At 35.7% G+C, this 24,247-nt stretch overlaps 1 protein-coding gene across 4 annotated transcripts; it reads left to right on the top strand.

Moving 5' to 3' along the window:
• Nucleotides 1–4,128: 4,128 nt before the first annotated feature.
• Nucleotides 4,129–19,761, top strand: LOC103592234 (chromosome unknown open reading frame, human C3orf14). Of its 4 annotated transcripts, none has more exons than XM_008574858.1 (5): nucleotides 4,129–4,200; nucleotides 5,654–5,737; nucleotides 7,098–7,221; nucleotides 17,359–17,433; nucleotides 19,352–19,761. In XM_008574858.1, the coding sequence occupies exons 2-5, from the start codon at nucleotides 5,685–5,687 to the stop codon at nucleotides 19,484–19,486; spliced, it is 387 nt and encodes a 128-aa protein (XP_008573080.1). In that variant the 5' UTR covers nucleotides 4,129–4,200; nucleotides 5,654–5,684; the 3' UTR covers nucleotides 19,487–19,761. The 4 variants fall into 4 exon arrangements, with proteins under 4 accessions (XP_008573080.1, XP_008573081.1, XP_008573079.1 ...); XM_008574859.1 differs by lacking the exon at nucleotides 4,129–4,200 and adding an exon at nucleotides 4,839–4,859 and having other exon boundaries at nucleotides 5,657–5,737; XM_008574857.1 differs by lacking the exon at nucleotides 4,129–4,200 and adding an exon at nucleotides 4,918–5,024 and having other exon boundaries at nucleotides 5,657–5,737.
• Nucleotides 19,762–24,247: the final 4,486 nt, after the last annotated feature.

Below are 24,247 nucleotides of genomic sequence, written 5' to 3'. Positions count from 1 at the left end.
TGCATAAACATACACAGGATTTCCTAAGAATTATCATGTTTTCTTTCAATTTAAAAATTCTAATGCCTTCTCAAGTGAATTTTAGAACTAGCTCTTCCAAGGAAGGAAGAGGCATATGCAAATTCTCACTGGAAATCTCTAGAATTAAGCATAATTTTATCAGCAGCAAGACCTTGTTCTCTCAGCCTAGGAAGTCTAAAAACATAAGCATCTGCTGTGATAATGACTTCTCTATTGCAGTCTTTTATCTGATTGGATGTAGATTGATACCTGGTTCACTAACAAAAGCTAAAGAGGTATCTGGTTATAAATTCTCTCTGGTCAAAATCCATCAAGGGCCAATTTAAAGCATTTCAGTTATATTTCGAGTGTAGACTATTTTTCTATAGTAAAATGGACAGACTACAAGTATGGAACAAGGTAAATTCTAATTATTTTATTTCAAAGTAAAGAAAAGAAGAAATACAGGCATTTGGACCCACTTTACCAAATTTCATCCAGGATTTCCTTAAATGAGAAAAAAGCTAACTCCATTTCAGTCGTGAGTTCTTTATTTTCTTAGTGTTTGTCTATCCAGAGTAAACTCAAAAGGGATCTCACTAAAAAGATGGCCTCTGTATAAACTATAAAAGAATTCACTCTTTGAAATAGTCAAGGGTTCTGCAGTTCTTTTGATTATTTCTTTGTCTTTAAAGCTTGTCCTTCCTTTTTTATCCTCAAGCTTTCTTTTTGTGTCCTCATTTCTATTCTCTACTACTCACCAGTCTCACCTTCTCCAATAATCCCACCTCTTTATTCCTGTCAAACCACCATTTTAAAATTCTTTGGCACCAGAAACGAAATCTTCAAAGTTGGGGTAAGTAAAGAGAAAACATTCTTCTCAATGCTTTCTTTCCACTGGGCCACACCCCAGATGTCCTCTCAAGTATACATTCCTGTGCATGCTGCTTCCTTCACTTAGAACACCCCACACCATACTCTCCTGACAACTGTCACACCTAATCACAAAAAGAGACTTCCAAATCTCACCCATTTTTCAAAGTCCACCCCAGTCTTCAAAATGCTGTCTAGACTACTCCAGCTAATAGTGATCTCTCTCTTCTTCTCTAGCATCCTCATAATCTGCATGATTCTTTTTAATTCTCAATATAACGTACAGATATATTCAGCATACTAACATCAAACAGGCTGGAATTCATTTACCAGCAGCGTGATCTTAAGTCATTTCTCTAAGCCTCAATTTTCTCAGCTATAAAAATGGTGTCAATAAGAGTTTAGTAACCTTGCTCATAGGGTTGTTATAAGGACTAGATGAGGTAATTCATGTAAAATGCCTGGTAAAGAATGAGCACTCAATAAAAATTAGCTATTTTTATGTTGTCATCTGTCATCCTCTAGCTTTTTGCTTTTTTTTTTTTTTTTTTTTTTTTTTTTTAAAAACATGACCGGTAAGGGGATCTTAACCCCTGACTTGATGTTGTCAGCACCACGCTCTCCAAGTGAGCCAACCGACCATCCCTATATAGGGATCTGAACCCGTGGCCTTGGTGTTATCAGCACCATACTCTCCCAAGTGAGTCACAGGCTGGCCCCTTTTTTTATACTTTTGGAGCCCAGCCAGATTCTGGGCTCTTAAGTGACTTAAGACTACATCTTACAGGTTTAATAAATACATCTTTAAAAATACATCTTTATAGGGCCGGCCCGGTGGCGCACTGCTACAGTGTGCCGCTTGAGAGCGCGACGGCGTTCCCGCCGAGGGTTCGGATCCCACATACAGACCGGTTCCCGCTCACTGGCTGAGCGAGGTGTGGGAGCAACACCGAGGGTTGCAATCCCGTTGCCGGTCCTGGTCCAGTACAGGCGCGACACTGAGGGTTGCGATCCGTTGCCAGACACGAAAAAAGACAAAAAGGAAAAAAAAAAAAACATCTTTATAGAATTTCTGACTAAATTACACAATGCTGCCTAAATAATGAGGGACAATTGCAGAAAATTATATGAGGCTAAGGGGATAATTATAGCACGCTGGTGCACAGAACTTGTCCAAGTAAGGTTAGGAAACAGTAACTTCACTACACATTTCAGAATGTCCCATTATGGTCGAGGTGTTACTTAGTGGGTTGCAATAATTTGCACGGTAGACAGTGAATACCTCACTCCAGAAAAGTACCCAAACTTACCTGATAAACACAGAAGCTATATACTAATAGCTACACTGTGAAGTTGCCAGAGATTGCACCTCACCAGCCAACTGACTCACAGAAAGGATCAACCGTGGGCTGTGTTATGAGAAGGGTAGCTGTCACAGCAGATCGCACTTCTACGGAATGCTATAAGTTACCACTTTCTATCCAGATAACCTCTAAGTATCTGTGATATATTCCTGGTTACTGTTCTCCTAAAAAATCCAAGAAAATTTCCAAGGCATTCCTTGGTTCACAGCTACGGCAAACACTGACCTAAAAAAGCTACGCTCAGAGTTGAAAGAGCTGAGTTTGTCCCAACAATGTTAATATGCAAACTTACGCAAAGCACAGAGGTAAGCAAAGTTTGTCTTAAGCAACAAACAAATGCTTTGATATGCAGTCTCTGTTCTCTACTTCATGCAACCCTTTACCAACTTAAGAAAAATCCTTATTTGTAAACTTACATAAAAGATAAACAAGAGTGCCTTGTAACCATGCAAAAGTTCCACATACTTCATTCCTGAACATAAGACCATTCAAGGGCCTATTTTTCATCTTTACTATCAACTGAAGCCAGAGATCTCTGAAATTATGATGGAATTTCAATGGGGGAATTATGTCATTCAGTCATTCAGAAATATTTATTGAGCATATTTATGTCAGGCAGTTCTAGTTGCTTGGTGAAGATACAGCAGCTAATCAAAGAAACAAAAATATCTGTTCTCAGGAAGTTCAAATTCTAGTGGTGGGTGCATTGGTAAACTGGTAAACAAATGAACAATATTACTGTGTTGTGGAGAAAAATAAAGCTGGAAGAAAACGGAGCCAGGAGGTGGGGGTCTTATACTGGGAGTTCAGGGAATGCCTCCGTGAGGAAGTAATGTTGAAAGATATGAGGAACCGGACCTGTGTCTGGGGAAGGGGCTTTCTGAGCAAAGGAAATATTAAGTGAATAGTACCAAAGCAAGAGCAAAATTTTATGTAGATATTCTGGGAGGAAAAAATAAAACACCTACATTGGAGTCCTAGCTCTTTACCCTTTATCAGCTAAGTAAACTTTAGGAAGAAAACAACTTTATCTCTCTTGAGAACCTGTTTCTTCATCGGTAAATTAAAGGACTGATACTACCACATACCTCACAGACATTTCACGGAATAAAAATGATGATGTTTAAGAATACACTGAGGGATTATTACCTAGTGTGAATCCTGAGTGTTTGGCTATGGGAAATTTAATAAAGGCTCTGTTGGTTTCAAGCTACGACCTAAGCTAACAACCAAGCTTGTTTCCTCGGCTGTCAAAGGAGGATCAAGGTACCTATCCCACAGAGCGTTGTGGGGATTCAATAAGGTAACCCACGTAAATATGGTGACTGACACACAGAAACCCCTTAAGACGTGATCCACCAGTGCTACTGTAGTTAGGGGTGATTCGCTGCTCTGCTCTGGGCGAAGCACTTCGAAGCTGCTCCACAGCTATTTATTGAATAACCGGACCGTATAATCCATTCAAACACAGTGGACTACTTTGCAGAGTTTCCCCCACTTCCACACTCTACTGGGCCATTCCAGCTTCTAAGAAACGGACCTCACTCTCTAAAGCCCTTTTCACATAATCAGGTCCCACTTTAAAAGGCCTTGGAATTGGGCTACTACCAAATGGATTCTCCCCGGGAGTCACAAGGACCCTTTCAGGCCACCCTCCCGCGCGCCGCGTACCACACGCCCACCTTTCTCACTAGGAAAGCCACACTTCAGCAAGCTTTCGGAAGCACCGGACGCCCGCGCCTTTTATAAGAATGTGATGGCGTCACCGCGCACCGCGCGTGCGCAAAGAGGGTGACCACGCCCAGGCCTGCGCAGAGGCCCCAGTGTCGGCGCAGTCTTCAGCGCCTTCCCGGAAGAGCTCAGAGGCGGGCTCGGTGAGTGAAGTCTAACGGCGGGTGGGTGCCCGGACTGTTCCACGACGGCGCAGGCGCCTGCAGGGCCGATAGGGAGGTTGTTATTAAGGGTAAGAGTCGGGGTGATGAGGAAAGTTCATGAGTCCTTTGGGTATAAACGGGAGTTGGGGCGAAGGTCTGAGGACTCTAAGACCGTGCGGATCTTCGGTTCAAAAGGCAGAATTTGTCTGAAGTGCTGATGGCGAGCCTAACAGAGGTTACCCTGGACTGATTTCCCGGGATTTCTCTGAGGCTCTATTAGTTAGCTCCGTTGCAAAATGAAACTTGGAGGAAGGCCGCGAGGATTGGCCTGCAGTGACCTTAGCGGAAAATACCTGTAATTAAACCCTGCGGGCAAGCCTGGGAGCGATTGCTGTCCGCGGTGCTGAAGAGAAGACAGCCGCTCCTTGAGGAGGAAACCCGAGGAGGGCAGGGCGGTGTTTATTTCCCCTGGCCGGGCTCTGCTCCCTACACTCAATAGGTGTGTGCTGAACGAAGAGTTCAATCTGAGCTAGACACTCAGGTTGTGAATAGGCAATCGGTGTTTAATTTCATAAAATTTCAGAAAGCCGTATTCCAGGAAGGAATTTCGTTCATTTTTTTTTTCTTTATCCCTTAGGGCAGTCACCTTCAGCTTTTGTGCCCAATCATATGATTTGCCTTCCTGCTTGGGGCCTTCGAAGCATTTCGCTATACCTCTGTCTTTATTGGCCCAGGCTCTTTAGTCAAGGTGAGCTTTCTCTTGGTGAAAGTGTACCGTGAAAATATTTTCTTTATCCCTTAGGGCAGTCACCTTCAGCTTTTGTGCCCAGTCATATGATTTGCCTTCCTGCTTGGGGCCTTCGAAGCATTTCGCTATACCTCTGTCTATATTGGCCCAGGCTCTTTAGTCAAGGTGAGCTTTCTCTTGGTGAAAGTGTACCGTGAAAATAGGTTTTCCTAAACCCCCAACATGAGAGTGCTGAGCGGCCAGGGTAAAGTAAAGGTACCTAATTGTGCTTTTCCTCCCAGTTACACATGAAAAATACTATTTGGAAGAGAGACGGGAGAACTGGGCAGCCTTCCAATAAACTAAAGACCATGAATTTCCAGTTGGTTCTCATACTTGTTCGCTTTTCTCTGTGTGTGTGCACATGCAAAAGGGATGGTGTTCCTGTGTTGAATTTTACAGAGTGGATTTCTCTCGATCTGTTGATACAATACAGTGTTAACTTGTCTTAGTACCAGCTGCATATTTGTTTTTAATTGTGATTAAGGTTAGCGTATGGGGGGAAAATGGGAGGAAAATGTGAAACATGTTGAATTTACCTAACTCATGGTGTTCTTGGATGCATCTGGCATATGAAAAACTATGCATCCTGAATGAAAATGTATTTAAATGCATCTTTTCATTTCATACATTATTATATCTTAAGTTTTATTGTCTCTTCTTAGAAATCCAATGGATTGAGGTACTAAAATGATCAAATGTTGCAAAGCTGAGGACATGTGGTAGAAGTAACTTTAAATGTTTTTATTATTTAGCAGAAAGCTTATAACACACCTTTCATTAACGATGACTTCCTTGTTCGCTCAAGAAATTCGCCTTTCTAAAAGACATGAAGAAATGTAAGTTTTTTAAAAAGGGTAACCCAATATAGAAATTGTATTGACTTTATTAGTGAAACACTGTGTGCACAGGAAGCATTTTGAAAGTGTCATTTTAATTTTCTGACACTTAAGAGATTTTGGTGTTAAGGAATTTCATTATCTCAAGAATAACCAAGATTAAAAGGTATAATTATGTTCTATGTCTTTTTACTTTTGTTAATAATATCTAAATAAAGTAACCCTTCCTCGCCCTTTCTAGGCTCCACATTGGCCTTTAATGGACTTCTTTAAGCCTCTTGCCTAGGGTCAGCTTCATGGGTATGTGACCTATTCCATCACAGGCCCTGTGCTTGGTTTAATTCTCTGTCACTGTCTTGAATCATATTGCACTGGGCCCTGCCAATCGTGTAACCAGTCCTGTTCTTACATTAAGTATTAACCCTTTTCCTCCTTTGTCTGTGGGCTCTCAGGTTTTCCTTATATTTAATTAATTACCAGGCCCTCTTCCTTGGCCTTTTAAGATATTTTCCTTACAAGAAAATGACCATATAAAGACCTAGGTTTTTAGTTCTACCTTCAAGACAGCTCTATGAAACAGTGTTTCCTGAGAACCTCCACAAATATTTGGGAAATAATTAACCTGTTATGGATACCACTTATGTATTTTTTTTTATCATCTGTCATATTTTCATATTAGTAATTAAAGATGATCAAAAGTGTGTGAGAATTTGACCAGCAAGAAACTTTTAAAGTATATATATATAACAAAGTAGTTTGATAATTTACTTATCACTCTTTACATCTTCAATTACTGTTTTACCTTGTAGTATACATACATACACACAGCCTCTCGCTCATATATCGAACCATCATCTTTCTCTTGGAAAAAGAGGAAAAAATATTTTTATTGCTTCTTCAAACATATGGAAGTTTAGCACAATTCTAAATGTGTAACATGAAATTCAGGGGTACTGAAGTGTTAAGCAGAAGGTTTTACATAGCAAGTTATATCAATGTATGTGTGTGGGGAGGTATATATAACTATGTGTACAAAAGGATATGTATTACAGTTTCACCAAAAATTAAAACAGATCTTTAACACTCTAAAATAATTTTAAAAGACCATAGGGGATTAAAAAAAACAGAAGCATGTACTTATGGCATATAGAAAGAATATGTTAATGAAAATAAAAATAATTATACCCATATTGGCTTAAGACTTATTGAACTATCTAAGTTTATCACTGTCTTATTAATTGATGTAGGAATGTTTGATTTGAAATGAGGTGCAATTAAAAACTAAACTTTTTATATTGGTCAGGCAACAAAATGTTTTATTTTTTAATTTTTAACTTTATATAATCTTCACTTTTTCTAGAGTATCACAAAGATTAATGTTACTTCAACAAATGGAGAATAAATGTGGAGATCAAAACACAGAAAAGGCATCTCAGCTGCAAGCAGCTGAGATTGCTTTTAAAAGGAATCTTAGTCTTTTAAAGGTAAGTTTCCATAACTTGAGTATAAAAATTTTTCCCACCTTTCCAAAAAACACTTTGGGTGAATTTCATAATTTTGATTTATATAATTTCTTTGTTCTGAGTAACAAGTAGAATTAATGAAGCAGTATCTCTTTTAAAAAATCCATGTTAGTTTTAAAGTGAAGAAAATTAAAGTTTGCTTCAGCTAAATCTTTTCAATCAATCAGAAAATTAATGACTACAGAAGGAATTTTAAGGTCACCTTTGTATAAAAAGTAAAAAAAAAAAAAAAAAAAAAAAAAAAGTGAAGAAAATTAAAGTTTGCTTCAGCTAAATCTTTTCAATCAATCAGAAAATTAATGACTACAGAAGGAATTTTAAGGTCACCTTTGTGTAAAAAGTAAAAAAAAAAAAAAAAAAAAAAAAAAAATGTACCTTTTTCCCTTCCCTTTTTTTTTTTTTTAAAAAAAGGGGCCCTTAAAATTTCTTTTTTTGTTATTTTTTTTTTTTTTTTTAAAAAAAGGGGCCCTTAAAATTTCTTTTTTTGTTATTTTTTTTTTTTTTTTTAAAAAAAGGGGCCCTTAAAATTTCTTTTTTTGTTATTTTTTTTTTTTTTTTTGGGTTCTCTTTAAAAAAAAAAAAAAAAAAAAAAAAAAAAAAAAAAAGATGTACCTTTCTACCTTCCATCTTTTTTTATTTGAAGAGAGATCCTGAAAGACCATAAAATACCTATAATGTATTAAGATCCAACTCAATACTATTAAACGTCGTTAAAAACAAGAACAATTTGATTTTGTCTACTGAGAATTTCATATCTATGAAAGATTTTCCAGATTCCTCTTGATGGTTATGGAGGAGGTGGTCAAATTGTGTGATTGCATGGGGCCTCACCATTTGGCCAATGTGCCCATTTGGAGTAAAATCATATGTGTAACATTTTTGGCTGCTTGCTATACTTTGCTTCCAGAATTGTATGGCTTCATCCATAATTAAAACCCTAAAGTTTGCTTCCACTCAAGCTTCCAAGAGATCCTATGACTAAAACATTTGGTAGTAAGACTATATTATTTAAGTTATAAAGCAGTGTTTTCAGTTTTTTATTGTTAAATATTTTCATTGATAGGCATGATATAGTTATCTTCAGTCCTCACTAGAGGATAAAGGAAGAGGAAAATTCAGTTATCTTCTCAGCTTCTGGCAGTTTGATCCACAGTAATTTAAGTCACAGCCATAGTGCTACCAAAGCATTCTATATTGCCATATGTCTTACTTGCCCAATGGTGTTAACAATATTTATTTTTAAATGGAAATATATAGGATAATCTGGAATTTGCTGTGAAAAGTTAACTAAACTGGAAGGCTTGATTGCTACCTACCTGTAGCAAGTGATGTGATATTTGGTTTTCAAGTGTTTTCCTTTCAATGAACAAGTATTTGATGAATTCCCTGAGAGTCTTTACTATTGAGCTAGTTCTGGACTGAAAGCAGAGACAACAAAATAAGTATAGTTGTCCCCCGGTATCCATGGGGATTAGTTCCAGTACCTCCCACTGATACCAACATCCATGGATGCTCAAGCCCCTGATATAAAATGGTGTAGTATTTGTATATAACCTCTGCACATCCTCCTGTATACTTTAAATCATCTTTAGATTACTTATAAAACCTAACACAATGCAAAGGCTATGTAAATATTTGTTATACTGTATTATTTAGGGAATAATGACAAGAAAAAAAAAAGTCTGTACATGTTCAGTACGGATGCAATTTTTTTTCAAATATTTCCGATCCCATGGTTGGTTGAATCCACAGATGCAGAACTAATGGATATGAAGAGTCAACTGTATAAATCCAAATTCTTGTTATCAAGGAGCAAACAGGCTTTGTTGATGATGGAAGGTTTAAGCTCCTTGATATCAAGAACTCTGAGACGTTTTGTGATCAAACATTGAATTACATGGAATAGATTTGGGACTATAGGAACAAGAGTAAAAAGATCTTTGAGAGCTAGAGTATCCTAAGAGGTCTCAAAGAGGAAGCTAAGCTTGGGCTGTGTTTGAATAGGCAGAAAGCAAGGCATTGTGTTAGATTCTTACAAAAGAGCCAAGATCAGAATGAATGACCCTGATAATGGTCATGAGACTGTGAGTTAACTAGCTTAGAAATTCACAGGAAACAAAGTTAGATATATGTTATGGAACCAAAGAAGTTGATAATATAAAACTGAAAGCATTTAAGCAAAAGAAAAATATAGACATATATAAGAAATATATATGTGGGTATTCAAGAAAGATTTATTTGCTAATTAGATGCAAAATGATTTCAAGAATGGAGAGACTAGAGTTAAGGAGGATAGCTAAAAAGTTATTGTCTTGTGTGTGAGGGGACTTCAAAAAGTTCATAGAAAAATTTCTATTATCTTTTGATTCTATTCGTCCATGAACTTTTTGGTGTATCCTCATATAAGGAACATAATGAACCTGGTTTTATAATTGTGAGAACTTCAGTTTGCTATGGTATTTTTTTTTTCTAATTATCAAAGTGATATATTCTGAGTGTAAAAATATTTGTGAAGAAGATGAAATAGCATACCTTCCATATCATTGCATCCATCTAGAAATGAGTACAGTTTTGTATGTTTCTTTTCAGTCCTTTAATAAACATTTATTGAGCAACTCTTACATCGTAGTACTTACTGCTAGAGATGCAGTCTCTTCCCTGTTTTTTATATATACTTTGAATAATTGTACATTATATGCAATTTTTTATCCTGCTTTCCCTCATTTTTTAAACTTTGGAAATAATTTTAATAGCTCTATCATAAAAGTCATTCTTAAACTAAAATAAATAGGCGGTGCTCCCGCCGGGGGTTCGGATCCCACATACAGACCGGCTGCTCAGCCAGTGAGCGAGGCGTGGGAGCAACACCGAGGGTCGCGATCCTGTTGCCGGTCCCGGTCCAGTACGGGCGCGACACTGAGGGTTGCGATCCGTTGCTGGTCACGAAAAAAGACAAAAAGGAAAAAAATAAAAATAAAAATAAATAAACTAAAATAAATAGGAATTGTTTACAGAATTTGAGTTGGGGGAGACTTTAAAAAGCATACATATTACATTCTTATCCAAAGGTTTTCAATTTTTTTTAGCATCAAAACCTTCTTTCAAAGATGTAAAATAGATAAAAGTGGGCCTACTTTGGCCCAAACCTCCACCCTTTTAGCCTTTCTTTCCCTTCCCAGCTGTGGTTCTAAGGAACTGTGAAAACCACTGATCTGGGCTAATTCCTTAATTTAGAGATGAGGAAACCATAAGGGTATCTACTACTAATGCCCCTTGTCAAGAACAGATTAAGTTACATCTAGGATAGATACTTCAAACGTACAGAATAAACTTTAAAAATAGTTCCATTAAGGCCGGCCCGGTGGCGCACTGCTACAGTGCGCCGCTTGGGAGCGCAGTGGCGCTCCCGCCGAGGGTTCGGATCCCACATACAGACCAGTTCCCACTCACTGGCTGAGCGAGGTGCAGGTGTGACACCGAGGGTTGCGATCCCGTTGCCGGTCCTGGTCCGGTATGGGCGTGACACTGAGGGTTGCGATCCGTTGCCGGACACGAAAAAAGACAAAAAGGAAAAAAAAATAGTTCCATTAAAACTTGGAAGCATTCTCTGTAACCATAGAAACAAAATAAGAATGACCTGTGTTACCATCCATTATTTGACCTCATTTAGATCTTCCGACCAATATAGTAAACATTAAAAGGGAATGAGCTTTAACTTTTGACAAGGAAGATATAACACTAACATTTTGAAATAAAATGGTTATATACTTTAAAAAGCTAAATTTGTTTTAAAATTAGTATATTATGAGTTGAGTAAAATTAATGGATAAAAGGTACAAAAAGTCAATAGCAGTCCTATGTATACTATGTATAGCTGAAATATGAGAATATTTCAAAAAGTTCATAGAAAAAATTGTATTATCTTTCAATTCTATTTTTCCACAAACTTTTTAAAGTATCCTCAGTACCTTTGTGTAAGAGGTCACATTCACATTAGCAGTTGTTTTTCTAATGTCACTTGTTATAAAGCTATTTTCAGATTTAAGGAAATCCCAACAAAATTTGCACTGAACTCAATAAAATTTCTGTAAATTCATTTGGAAAAATAAACCAGCAAGAATATCAAATATAAAAAACGATTTTTAAAAGGGAGCAACAAGGAAGAGACTAATTCTATCAAATATTCAAACATATTAGCAAATGAATGGATACGAACATAAGTAGTGAAGAAAACTCACAGTCAGTAAATATCATAAAAGATAGTGAACTTTGAAAACACAGGCTGAGTAATTTTTCCCTGTTAGTATTAGTAAAATGGAAGTTATCTGCCTTTTAAAAACATAAACATAATTGATATGGATTTGAAAGAGAAAGAGGATTTTGTTTCCGTAAATAATTCCATGATATAAACTGTCGTCTCTTGCCCCTTATCTCCCACAAAGTTTAGTCTTACCCAGAAAGGCAATTCACCATCTCACAAGGAGGACAAACAAAACACTCAAGGGTGAGAAATGGGAAACTGCCATGGCAGTTTAGAGAAACTGAGTGCTTCCACTGCAGAGTATGCTGGGAGCCTTCACTGGGCAGTTGGAAGTTAAACAGGACCTTCAACAAACTGCCACCCAGGATGGCCAGTGACTTGCAGGACCATATCTCTTTCCTTCTCACATTTCTCACTTTCTCCAATTCATTGAAGAGTAAGTTAAGCTAGTGTTCCTTGTACCAATAGCTCTGTATCTCATGCTTTAGTATCTTATTTTTCCTGTCCCAGAAATTGGCCCTCCAGCAGATTAAAAGATTAAAACCAACCTGGCCATAGCTGGTTTCACTGTACATATTTACAGTGAGATATATATTGCTGGTTTGGGAGGGAGAGGAGTGTATACGAAGGGGGGAAGAAAGAGATCTCAGCACATGACTTTTTGTGCTCAAATTTAACCTTTCCTAATGAGTCAAATTCAAATACAGTCTTCTGAATCCGGCCATAGAGTAACATTTACACCATCATCTATATCAGAAATATGTTTCTTTTAATTGTTATAAAAATTTTCAATCCTATATAGAAAAAGAGGAAATAGAAGAATGTACTTCCATGTGCATATCATCCAGATTCAATAATTATTAAAACACAGCCAATCTTAATTTTATCTATACACCTCATCCCCTCCCCCAACCCTTCAGATTATTTGGAATGCAATCTCCAGAAATCATATTGTTTCATCTGTAACTATTTTAGTATATATCTATATGCTTCGGTGTATATCACTAAAAGATAAGGACTATTTTAAGCAAAATCACAGTACCATTATCACCTAAGAAATTACCAGAAATTCCTCGAATATTCAATCAGGGTTCAAATTTCCCTGATTAATTTATGGACAGGTTTTTACGTTTGTTTGAATCAGGATCCAAACAAAATCCAACATCATCATTGATAAGTCTCTAAAAGTCCTCTGTGCCCTTTTTTCTTCTTTTTAATTGTTGAAGGAATTAGGTCATTTGTCCTGTAGAGTTTCCCAGTTGGGATATTGCTAAGTATATCTCTGAGGTATCATTTAGCACGTTGTCTGTTCCCCATAATTCCTATAAATTGATAAATCTAGAGCTGAATGGTCTAACAGAAATAAAATGTGAGCCATCTATGTCATTTTAAATATCTAGTAACCATAGAGGTGGGAAAGAGGGAGAAGGGTGGAAGGATAGCAAGAAATTGGTTAATGGACACAAAACAGCTAGTTAGGAAAAGTAAGCACTATTGATGTCCGTGAGTTAGGCATCTATAATGAAAATTAATTTACTGCATGTTATCAAGTGGCTAGAAAAGAGGAGATCAAATATCCTCAACACAAAGAAATGATTATATTTTGTAATGATAAACATGCTAATTATCCTGATTTGATCATCATACATTGTACACAGGTATTGATATTCAAATCCATACCCGACAAATATGTATAATCAATTACGTTTTGATAAAATAAAGTTAACCAAAAAATAAATTTCCAGTAACCACTTTTAACAAAGTCAAAAGAAACAGATGAAATTAATTTTAATAACATTTTAATTAATGAGGCATATACACAGTATTATTTCGAATGTTTGTTATAAAAATTATTAGATATCATATTATTTTTTCTTACTATGTCTTCAAAATTCAGTGTGTATTTTACACTTACTGCATATCTTAATTTGGACTTGTCACATTTCAAGTGCTCAGTAGCTACATGAAACTAATGCCTACTGAACTAACAGTGCAGATCTAAAGGCCTCATCAGATTCAGGTTCAATATTTTGGGTAAGAACATTTCCATAATGCCTGGTTGTCTCTCTTTTTGGGATGTTGGCAGTCATTGATGATCATTGCCTAGATATATTCATTAGATACTGCAAAAAGTGATATTTGAATTTTTATTCCCTCTCATTTAATTGCTGATTATTTATATGAAGAGAATCTTCCACTCATCAATTGTTTGGTTATACTGAAGTACGGCTCATATAGGAAAAGCTATGATGAGTGCCTGATTCTTTCCCTATATTTAATTTTCAAACTAATAGGCCAGTTCTCTAGCATCCTCTAAAGGTAACCAATGAGTTGTTTTCTTTTTAGTTTATCTGCGATTTGAAATGTTCCAATCCCTTGCAATTTTTATTCTTATTTATACTTAAATTGTCCTGTTTTTACTAAGTGGAAGCCTCATCACGTTATCTCCTGAATGTCTTTGACATTATCCTAACAGTCTTCGGTAGTTTCCTTTCTTTCTGAAATAATGAATTCTTCCAGGTTCATTGTGTGCATTTGCTGCCCAGACCTGATACTGGCCATTGTTCCAAGGAACTCTGGTTCCTTTTGGCAGTAAATATATTTAGAGCCTTTGATCTGGGCACTAGGAGTGTTTATTGCAACCTGTTTTGTTGTTATTTTTTTAAGATAAAATAAATCAAGAGTTCCCATCAGTACTTCCAATTCAAGTACAGGATTGCAAGGTTCTTAAAATCATTGATCATGTGCCTGTTCTTTTTTCTCACACCAAAAATCTCAGTTCCCAAAGAATTTTCAGCACCAACATAGCTACTTACTTATTTTATCCTATGATACACATCACCACTACCACCAATATGATTACTGAGAATGGTTTTCAGTAAGATATTTTTAAAATTTTTCTTGTCCTTAGGGTAAACCCTATTAGGGATGTTCCGTCAATACCCTTGATGCAGTGTTCTAATACCACTTGATGTAGTTCTTCTCTGCATGGTTATGCCACCAACTAGATAATAGTTAGATTTGTTTCATTTCATTTCCAATTTTTAGGGATTGCTCTTTTGTTCTGTAACTATATAAAATTTTAAATGGTTTAGTAGCAAATCTATAAAACAAAGTAAGCAGGTATAATCAGGTAAGTGTAGCTTCTCTTCCTCTCCTTTTTTCCCTCTTCCTCTCCTTTTTTCCCTCTCCCCCCACCTTGGGTACTTTTTTTTAAAGTTTTTGATTTATGCTCAGGAAACTTTGACACCTTAGTTATTTATTCATTTAATGACTATTTAAGTGCCTAGTACAGTCCCTACACTCCGTTAGATACTCAGATGCATAAAAGTTGCATGGAACGTAATCCTTACTTTTGGCAGCATATTGTCTAAGGGAAGGTTCTTATATGTAAGTATAGACCATAACTTTCTATAGAAGGCTGGTATCAAATTGCACAGTTTTTTTTTTTTTTTAGTCAGGCTAACGAATTCACATTTTACCTCTGTGTCATGAGTATTGATGTTTTTTTTAGTCTAGGGAAGGGCATATTTAAAATAGTTCTTTAGAAGAACGAATCAATCCCATGTTAGGTATGGACTGAAGTAAAATGAGATAGACTGTAGGCATGTCATAGTAGGCACTCCATAAGTATTTGTTGAATGAATAAGTGTAATAATAAGACCGCCGCATTGGGAATGAAATGGAAAGTTTCAAGACAACCTGAAGGAACAATCTATAGAACTCTGAAATTTTAAATGGCAGGGAATAAGAAGAATTGAAGGTAGAGGATCCAGCATAGTATCTGGTGAATCGAATTCCCACTATCATTCAATACATTTAGTAGGAAGAAGAAGAGCTTAGTTTTATCAGGTTGAGAATTAAGAGCTAGGAAGAAAGGTTAGCCATCCCTCTACAATAATAGTTAGTTGAAGCCAGATAAGAAACAATCTTGAAGGGAGATAAAGTAAAAATATGAAGACAAATGTCACAAATCTTAAGAAAGCCCACACTTGGGAGCACGGAGAGAAAAATGAGCCAGCTATAAAGAGGAGTAGGAATCAAAGAGATAAGCAAAACATCTAAGAAAGTAAAATATTCCTTAAGCTAAGGAAGTTTTTCAGAGGAGTGATAACCCTTTGTCACAATGCTACAGAAATGACAATTAAGTGTCACCATAGGCCTGTATTTACCAAGCCACATATCCCCTACTCATACCTGCTCTCTTGTTTGCAAATCTGCTCTTCTATAAGAGATATTCAGCATCATTATTTTCTGGTCTTCAAGGAAAATGTTTATAATATCTACAGTGCCACAGTGCTAGCAGCACCTAGATCTGCCACAACTAAATATTTTGTGACCTCATAACTATTCTTAAGATAATGGCATAATTGGGTTGGGATTATTCATGTGATTTATAAAAGTAAAAAGTAATTTTCCCAGGGCCTTGTAAAATCTAAGTGTAATCACAGAAGAGTTAGGTTTCTGTATCTGTTGTAGCATCAGCATCAAAAGCTTTTTAAGTGTGTGTCTTAGCTGTAAACTTCTGGTATGGGATAGACATGCTAATAGACCAGCTTTTTATTCCTAAATTGATGTTTTTTTCCTTCAAATCACCTTCCTCTAGACAGCAGGTGCATTAATGGTTGTGCAACTTTGGGGAGTCCCTTTAGGGAATTTCCTGTTTTTCCCTTTTACATTTCACACCCCTTCCTTGCTCCTGCCGCTACCATCTGCTATCTTTTTTCTCCTGTTCAGCTCTGGCTTCTTCACACCCCACTCCCACGCCCTTTTCCATTTCTCTCCGTCTGTCCAAGAGCCCTCTACTTGGATTGCTCTGATGCTTGCACATGGATCAGAGAACTTTCTCTTCATCAATCAACTCGCTAAGCTCAAAGGAGATACAAAATTTACATGGCCTTCAACCAAGGCTGCTGTGAACTTGATAAACATAAGTGGGCACAAGACAACATCAGTGCTGATTAGGGGAGCATATATTAAACGGGTCTCAAATGTTTCAGTAACAACTTGCAGAGTTCTACATACCTGGGCATGGGCTTCATGCATGTATTAAGGTAAATATCTTTATCATGGTATGAATTAAGTTTAGGTACTCTGGCATTTTTGCAACCATTGGAGATAATATACACATCTACAAGTTAAATTACAAATTAAAGCACAGTACTTGAATGCCATCAGCTGAGTGATATACTACCTAGCAATAAACTTACCATTGAAATTAATTTAGAAATCCAATACTAAAAGTCTAGATAGTATAGTAAAAAGGTTCTTGTCACAAAGTACCAAGGTACCTCATTGAACTTCTTTTAAATATGTGGAATATTTGCATAAATATAAAATTTTAAAATGGAATGTTGAACAAATGAAATGTGTGCCATTAGTATACCATTTGCATCATCTGGATATACTAGAACTCTTCACTTTTAAGGTTAACACGGTATGGGTCTGAGTTTCTGACTGTTTTAGTATCTGAATATTTGATTATTTTACCCATCTGGCTGTTTTTAGGTAATTTTAGAGGTAAATTAATGCTCTGAGAGTTTTAGAGGAAGCTCTTTTTGCACAAATTACTGGCATTTACTAGCTATTCAAAGTGAAAAGGCAGAACTTAGAAGTACCACCCCTTTCTGTTTTAAAATAGGAAACACAGAACTCTTTATTTGAAACATGTTAATTGAGCAATGATCAGTTCTCCCACCTCAGTGTCTCTTCATCAGTTCATACTGTGTATCTAGAGAAGACTGAGGTGAGAGATTTGGGATACAGACGTTGCTAGTATAGGTGTCTTTGTGTTATATAAATACACTTTGATTTTAAAATGCTGATATATGTTACAGGATATAGAAGCAGCAGAAAAGTCTCTGCAGACTAGGATTCACCCACTTCCACGGTCTGAAGTGGTTTCTCTTGAGGTGAGAATCTTAAGGAACGAATTAAAAAGGAGAGACCCTATCTTCTTACTAATGCATTATAAGTTAAACAATGGTTATATGTGTATATTTCCTAGATTTATTTATTCTGGAAATAAACAAGATGTGTTTGATTGATCCTTATATGTCCATAGTACTGTGCTTTATACATAAGAGGTAATTGAGAAGTACCTTGATTAAAAACATTTTTTATCAAATGGAAATTTTATAAAGATCTTATGTCTTCTCACCTTGTCACTTAGAAACAACTATCCAGTTAAATGATAACAGACAATATTTATGAAATCTTAAGATGACAGCATGCCTTATCAAAGTGCTTTTCCTGTTGGCTGACGTTAGAAGTAGCAGTTCAGTCCTATTACCAAAAATTTAACCAAAACTATCTAAATGCATGTTATCATACGATAAACTGTGGCTTTTGACTTTTATTTTGTTCAGTTCAAGAACAGACTGGGAAGATGGTTGGCAAAAATAAACCATATTTGGTATATGAATGTGTTTGTGATGAATGGAAGTTTTGTTATATATATATATTTTTTTTTATAATTTTATACTTTATAATGATCTTTTTCAAATACAATTTTGCATTCCACCTAACTGGAGATATGAATAGACTCAAAATTAATGGCGGAGGATTTGCCCCTCAATTTTCTGTGTCATTCAGGGTAATAAGAAAAGGCAGAGATCAAGGATAAAAACAATTCTGGAAAAAGTTGTGCCTTAGGCATGTCTTTTTCTTTGTTAAATTCTCCAATACTTTACTCTGGCAGCACAAACAGGGCCCACACAATAGGGGTTAGTCCAGCCGTGAATGATGGAGAAACTCCCAACCACAGGCCTCAGATGGTATTTTTCTTAGCTAGTCTTGCACAGCAGGATGACCTTTATTTTAACTATGTCAGGCTGTTTCTCAGACCACATGCATAGATGTACAGATAGTTAGGATCCCTCACCATTTTCAGCTTCGAGAACTGCTGTACCTTTTTAATGCTAAGAGTGAATAATTATGTGTTCCTAATGCTATCTAATTCATTGGCTGAATTTCCCAAAATGAGATTGACAGTGATAATCTAAAAAAAGAAAGCCCTCCTAAGATACAGGGCTTTTGGCGGTTTAGTTCTCTTTGGCCTGCATTAGGGCGGTCACCCAACAAATCATGAAAGCTCCTAGGTACAGCGTGGTGACGTTACACAAGATCACTACAGCCAGACCAATAATACAGCATCTCAACTTCTAAGCTACTTGTGTTAAAAATGGTTAAATTATATTGATATTATTTTCTCATCATAAAAAGAAATTGGGAGAAAATTACAATTTGTCACATCAAGTGTTCTTTTAAAAGATATAGTGAATACATATTTCCCACACAATTAGGAGGCCGATTCATCTCAGTTCTATACTATAACATATTTATACTAGTTATATTTCAGCTTCTGATTTCATCCCAGGTCAGATCTTTTGACAGTAATTCTGAATCATTTGTTCATGTTTATTAATCATGTCATTGTAATTCACTGTGGGTTATCATTTGGTATAGGACTTGGAACATTAAACAAAAACATTAATGACTATATAGCCATATGATACCACTGGCAATAATCACAAGGTTGGCCACAAGAGGGCGTGTAAAATCACAATAAAATTCTAAAACCTGTAATTCTGCCAGGCTCTGGTTTTACTGAGAAATTTGTAAATTAACACTAGTAAGTAGCCAGATTTTTTCTAAAATTAACATAAAATATTCTATAGAGGAAATGCATTCTACGTATACGTGTGTGTGTGTGTGTGTGTGTGTGTGCACGCACACACACACTTAAGTGAATAAACATTTAGATTATTATGAAGAGCCAAGTTCAATTGCTTGATATGCTTTTTACTTTGGGATTTTATTTTTTTCCAGACTCATTACTGGGCATCAGTAGAAGAATATATTCCCAAATGGGAACAGTTTCTTCTAGGAAGAAAACCATATCCTATTTGTACTGAAAATCAAAATGAGGCAGAAAATACCATTCAAAATGAGGCACAGCGATAACTTCTTCACATGCTACTTCAAAAAACCTGTTTAATAATACTGAATAGTAAACTTAATAGTATGTAGGTAATTGCAGGAACTTTAGGAATTGAATATGTTCATATTGTTTCATTATCTCCTAAGTGACAATGAAGATATGAGAAGCTACTGGGAAGTTTCAGGTTATCACCTACTAATACTTCAAGGTTATGAGTTTGCTTTCTATCAAACCCATAGACATGTTAAAAACAAAGTATTAAAAAGTGAATTGTTTTAAATAAATTGAATCAGTATTGCGTGTGTTGTTTGAAAAATCATTTACAGTCATTCTCATTTAAACAATTCTGTTGGTTCTGATTTTAAGTTTTCTAGAATCTTTACTTTTCAACTATTCTATTATGGGGACAAGGTACAGAATCAAGGTAGTTGTTTGCTATTACAGCTTCTTTTAACAAATGAAAAGACAGTGACTCTTAGCTGCTTTAATCTAATAATACTTATCAGAAAATAGATTCATGGGATTTTGTGCCTCACAGATAATCAAACCTCTAAAAGTTGTGGGGATGGAAAGAACTAAACTATAAGTAGCTAGTTTCAGGAAGGCTCAGTCTTGGTTTAGAAAAAGGAGACCTGTTAGAGCTGGGAATGGTTATTGGATTTTGACTTGGTTATTTAAGGATTGCCAGTCCTGTGAATGCAAAAAAACCCTCTCTCATCTTTTTGTGTTTCAACTTGCTCTTCCCTCTCCCTTCTATTTTCATTATTTCTGAAAAAACTGCCAGTCAGAAAGCTTTGGGTCACAACCCTAAACAGCTTTGAGATTCCTCAGTCCACCACTGCTTGAGCACTAGAAAAAAACATATCATTTTTTATAGCGACAGCCTCTAGTAAAGGGTGTCTATGCTATGCTACAATTCAATGTTTTAAATTTCAAACTGTTTTTAAAAAGAAAACAACAGGACAAGCTGAAAACACACACACAAAACTATACTGAAACGTCCATTGTGCTGATAAGTTCCTTTAAACTACCATCTTGGAAATATCCTGTTGAGTGGGTGTTGGTGTGGGTAACAATAACGTTGTTTTCATAATATGTGCTGGCAGATTAGCACACTTCTCTACAGTGTTAACAGTTGTAATTAAGAAATAAACAGCACAGGGTGTCAGTCCGATGACAATTTCATCTATAGTGTCACAATACAAAATGTCACAAAATATTAGAACTGTTATATAACTATAAAAAGTATCAGCTTAAAAGCTGAAAGCCTTTTTAAAAAAGAAGACAGAAAGGAAGAAAAAAGAAAACTGGCATAGCAACCAGAACAATTTTATACCTTCTCAAGAATGTTCTGTCATGAAAATAAATTGATAATCTTTTTCCCTGTTATATTACAGTTTGGTTTCTAGCCATCCAGTTGATTTAGCAGGAGAATGCAGGATTTTTTAGCAGCTTTGAATTGGTAAACAGATTTAGATATAGTAGAAAGGAACATGAGGAAGTTTTTTTTTTTCTAACATCCAATCTTTCCCAGCATATGCACATAAGAAGGTGAATGAAGCAATGTGAAACTTATTTCTCTTTAGTCAAGTGAAAAAAAGGCTAAACATTTGTTAGATGGTAAAATATTGTGTCAAGCAAGTAGGCACATTCCAAAATTAAACAGTGGTTGATACGTTAACGTCCTCAAATATTTGAGCGTACACTTCCTTTGAGATCTGTAAATTAAATCACCAGTAGGTTAGATTAAAATACAAAATGAATGGCAATTTAACTATCTCAGAAAAGGTTCTGTTATTTTCTCCCCTAAATTGACTAACTTCCTAAATAGTTTAAAAAAAAAAAAAAGCATACGTTTAATACATGCTGGGTTATGATTTAGGGCAGAAGGGAAGGTATTTCTAAGCTTCAGCTGTACATTTTTCCCATTTTAGTTAATACCTCAAAAACTACCAGAGATGACTTTATTCCTGGCCCCTACAGAGCTACGCCCCCCCAACCCCCGCCTTGCAGACTGTAACAGATTGCACCACATGGTGTCTGTTTAAAAAAAAAATTCCCATAGGGACCTAGATATCCCATTAAGGGGCTTTATATTCCTCTTGGCAAATTAGCTTTATATAAGAATTTCCAAACATTGTTTTCTGTAAGGAAGGGAGGAATACCATATATAATGTATATTTTTTCTTCAATTAGTAGGAATCAGACAAGGGAAAAAAATGTCATCTACTCATACCTTTTCCCTTCTAAGTCAGTGTCCTTACGATAAGCTACATTGTAGCCACTATTCTCCATGAAAACTATAAACTTGCTTTTTTTTTTTTTTTTAGAATAATGGAGTTTTCAAAATAAAAGTCATTAAAATAATTTTTTCCAAAGCCTTTCTCCAATTATTGCAAATGTATAAATACTCCAAGCTCATTTTCTGCTGAAACACTTCTGGCATATGAAATTATTAAACTGTAAAATGCTAAAGTAAAGATCACAAGGAACTTCAGTTTTTCTCCAAACTTAAAAAAATAAATTTTAAGTAGTAAGGAAAAAGCCTAATACTCTTGAAACCTGACATCTGGTCTTTCTCATGCATAGAGAGCAATGTGAATGAAAGTGAAGTCAAATGGACAAGTTTCCCTCTGCATTATGCACAAGGTGTTTTAACTTGTCACCTTAAGAATTAGATGAGGACAGTAATCGAACTTTCTTTACAATTTTGGCTTCTCTGCATCATTCCTCTTTTTCCATCAAAAAAATAATTAAAGTGGATATGTGGACATATTTATTTTGAATCAAAATAAACTTGGGGATTATTTTGTCACTTTTGAGATAACGGGAGACACGCAGGTATGTGTGTGTGTGTGTGTGTGTGTGTGTGTGTGTGTGTGAGACAGAGAGAGAGACCCGGGTTTGCAATCACCAATTTCAAAGATATTAAGCTTTAAACCCACTATGAGATAGGTTTTAGTATGTAAAATTTAACATATAAGGCCACAAATTTGGCTTATCTACAAAATATATTCTTTCCCTTCCTTCCTTAATCTATTAAGTTGGCTTTTTACTCTGAGCCAATTTATATCCTTTCATTTTGTTTTTTAAACAAGAAAGTCTTTTATTTTAAACAAAGTTTTAAATTTTCCTAAGGAGTCCTTTTCAAGAATTGTCCAAATATAATAGCTACATGGTTTTAAAAACTCTTCATTTAAATAGTCACTTATTTTTTACTTCTTCCACTTTAATGAGGATACTGGGGTGTCTTTTTTTTTTTTTAAGTTGCTGACCAAAATCTACTCTTCAGAGAGTAGTCCCCCTGCCCTGCCACCCCTGTGTGTTTTTGTTTGTTTCTCTTATAATTTAGAAGTTAATTTGTCTACATAGGAAATTTAATTCCTCATTGCTAATAAAAGAGTGTTCAATGTTTTCTGGGACAAACATGGGATGTGTCAAATTTTAGCAATTAAGGAGAGGATTGATTTGTAGATTTGATACGTGGCATCATGATCTCCCTTTCTAACTGGAACTGAGATTATACCTTTACTAAAATCCAAGAAAAAGAAAATGACTCCAACAAAGCCAGAGGCTAAAAATATCTCTGGACATCATCTTACCTTGCAGAGTCTGCGAAAAAGGACCAGATCGCCTAATTAATGTTTTAAAGTTCTTGCTATTTTAAAAACTCAAATTCGTGTCTCAGATAAAGACAGAGACTGAGATTCTGATAATGTAGTATCTAGATGGGCTACAGTAAAAAGCACTAAATAGTTGCATTGAGAGGAAACAATGAAATGTTCTTATTTTAGAAAGTGATGACTTTGTTTCTTTCTTATGATAATTGGTCATTTAACCTCCACTGTTAAGGTCAAAGGATTTTTTATTACTCCTCCATGAGTCTATCAATGTAAAACTTTTTTTATTTTATATAATACTGCTTTGGGAACAATACAGTCTCTTATCTTCTTTCACCTCCTAATATCTCTTAATTATTTTTCACATCTTGTTTCCAGACATTTATAAGGTCTACAATACTTATACATTTTCCTTGTGTTAGAATGCTGTACAGCAGGAAAACAAATACTGAGATGTTCAAAAGAAGACAAATCTGGAGCCCTTTAAAATGATACTCAATAAATACAAAGGTGGATAGCATTTGAGCACCGTCATTCATTCTTTCATTCAACAGGTCTTATTGACTGCTTATGGTGTGGCAGGCACAGTTCTAAGCACCAAGAATACAGCAGCGAACAAAACAAAACAATCCATGTCCTCAAGGAATTTACATTCTGGCAGAGGAAGCAGGTGGAGGGGTTGAAAATAGAAATAAATAACAAAAAAGTAATAGATGGTTATTATATGGTTAAAAGGGATAACATAGTATGAACATCAAAAATGCCTTCTCAATGCAAGAAAACAAAGCAGACTTCATAATTTCTCAGGTAATATAACTAGAACAGAGAGTCTTTTTTCCTATTCAAAGATCTTGAGTTGGAGTTTTCTGGTGAAGCAACATTTCCACTGCTTATTAATTTGGAAATTCTGTAAACTTAATGAATAGTTTTATGATGAATGCAAAAACAAAATCCTCACTACTTCAATAGATGTTTGTACACCAATGTTTATAGCAGCATTATTCACAATAGTCAAAAGGTAAAAACAACCCAAATGTCGACTGAAGGATGAATGGATAAAATGGTACATAGATATGATGAAATAGTATTCAGCCTTAAAAACTTAGAAAGGAAATTCTGATGCATGCTACAACATGAATGAACCTTGAAGACATAACGCTAAGT

This window comes from Galeopterus variegatus, unplaced genomic scaffold, assembly GCF_000696425.1.
Source record: "Galeopterus variegatus unplaced genomic scaffold, G_variegatus-3.0.2 Scaffold1112, whole genome shotgun sequence".
Classification (NCBI taxonomy): Eukaryota; Metazoa; Chordata; class Mammalia; order Dermoptera; family Cynocephalidae; genus Galeopterus; species Galeopterus variegatus.
The sequence above is the reverse complement of the archived record's forward strand: the minus strand, read 5'-3'. Positions and strand labels throughout refer to the sequence as shown.

Bases quoted from the DNA above. Each gene is read 5' to 3' on its own strand.
- LOC103592234 (XM_008574858.1), top strand. From the start codon at position 5,685: ATGACTTCCTTGTTCGCTCAAGAAATTCGCCTTTCTAAAAGACATGAA. The intron at 5,738-7,097 runs GTAAGTTTTTTA...CACTTTTTCTAG, and splicing joins TCTAAAAGACATGAAGAAAT to AGTATCACAAAGATTAATGT. The intron at 17,434-19,351 runs GTGAGAATCTTA...ATTTTTTTCCAG, and splicing joins CTGAAGTGGTTTCTCTTGAG to ACTCATTACTGGGCATCAGT.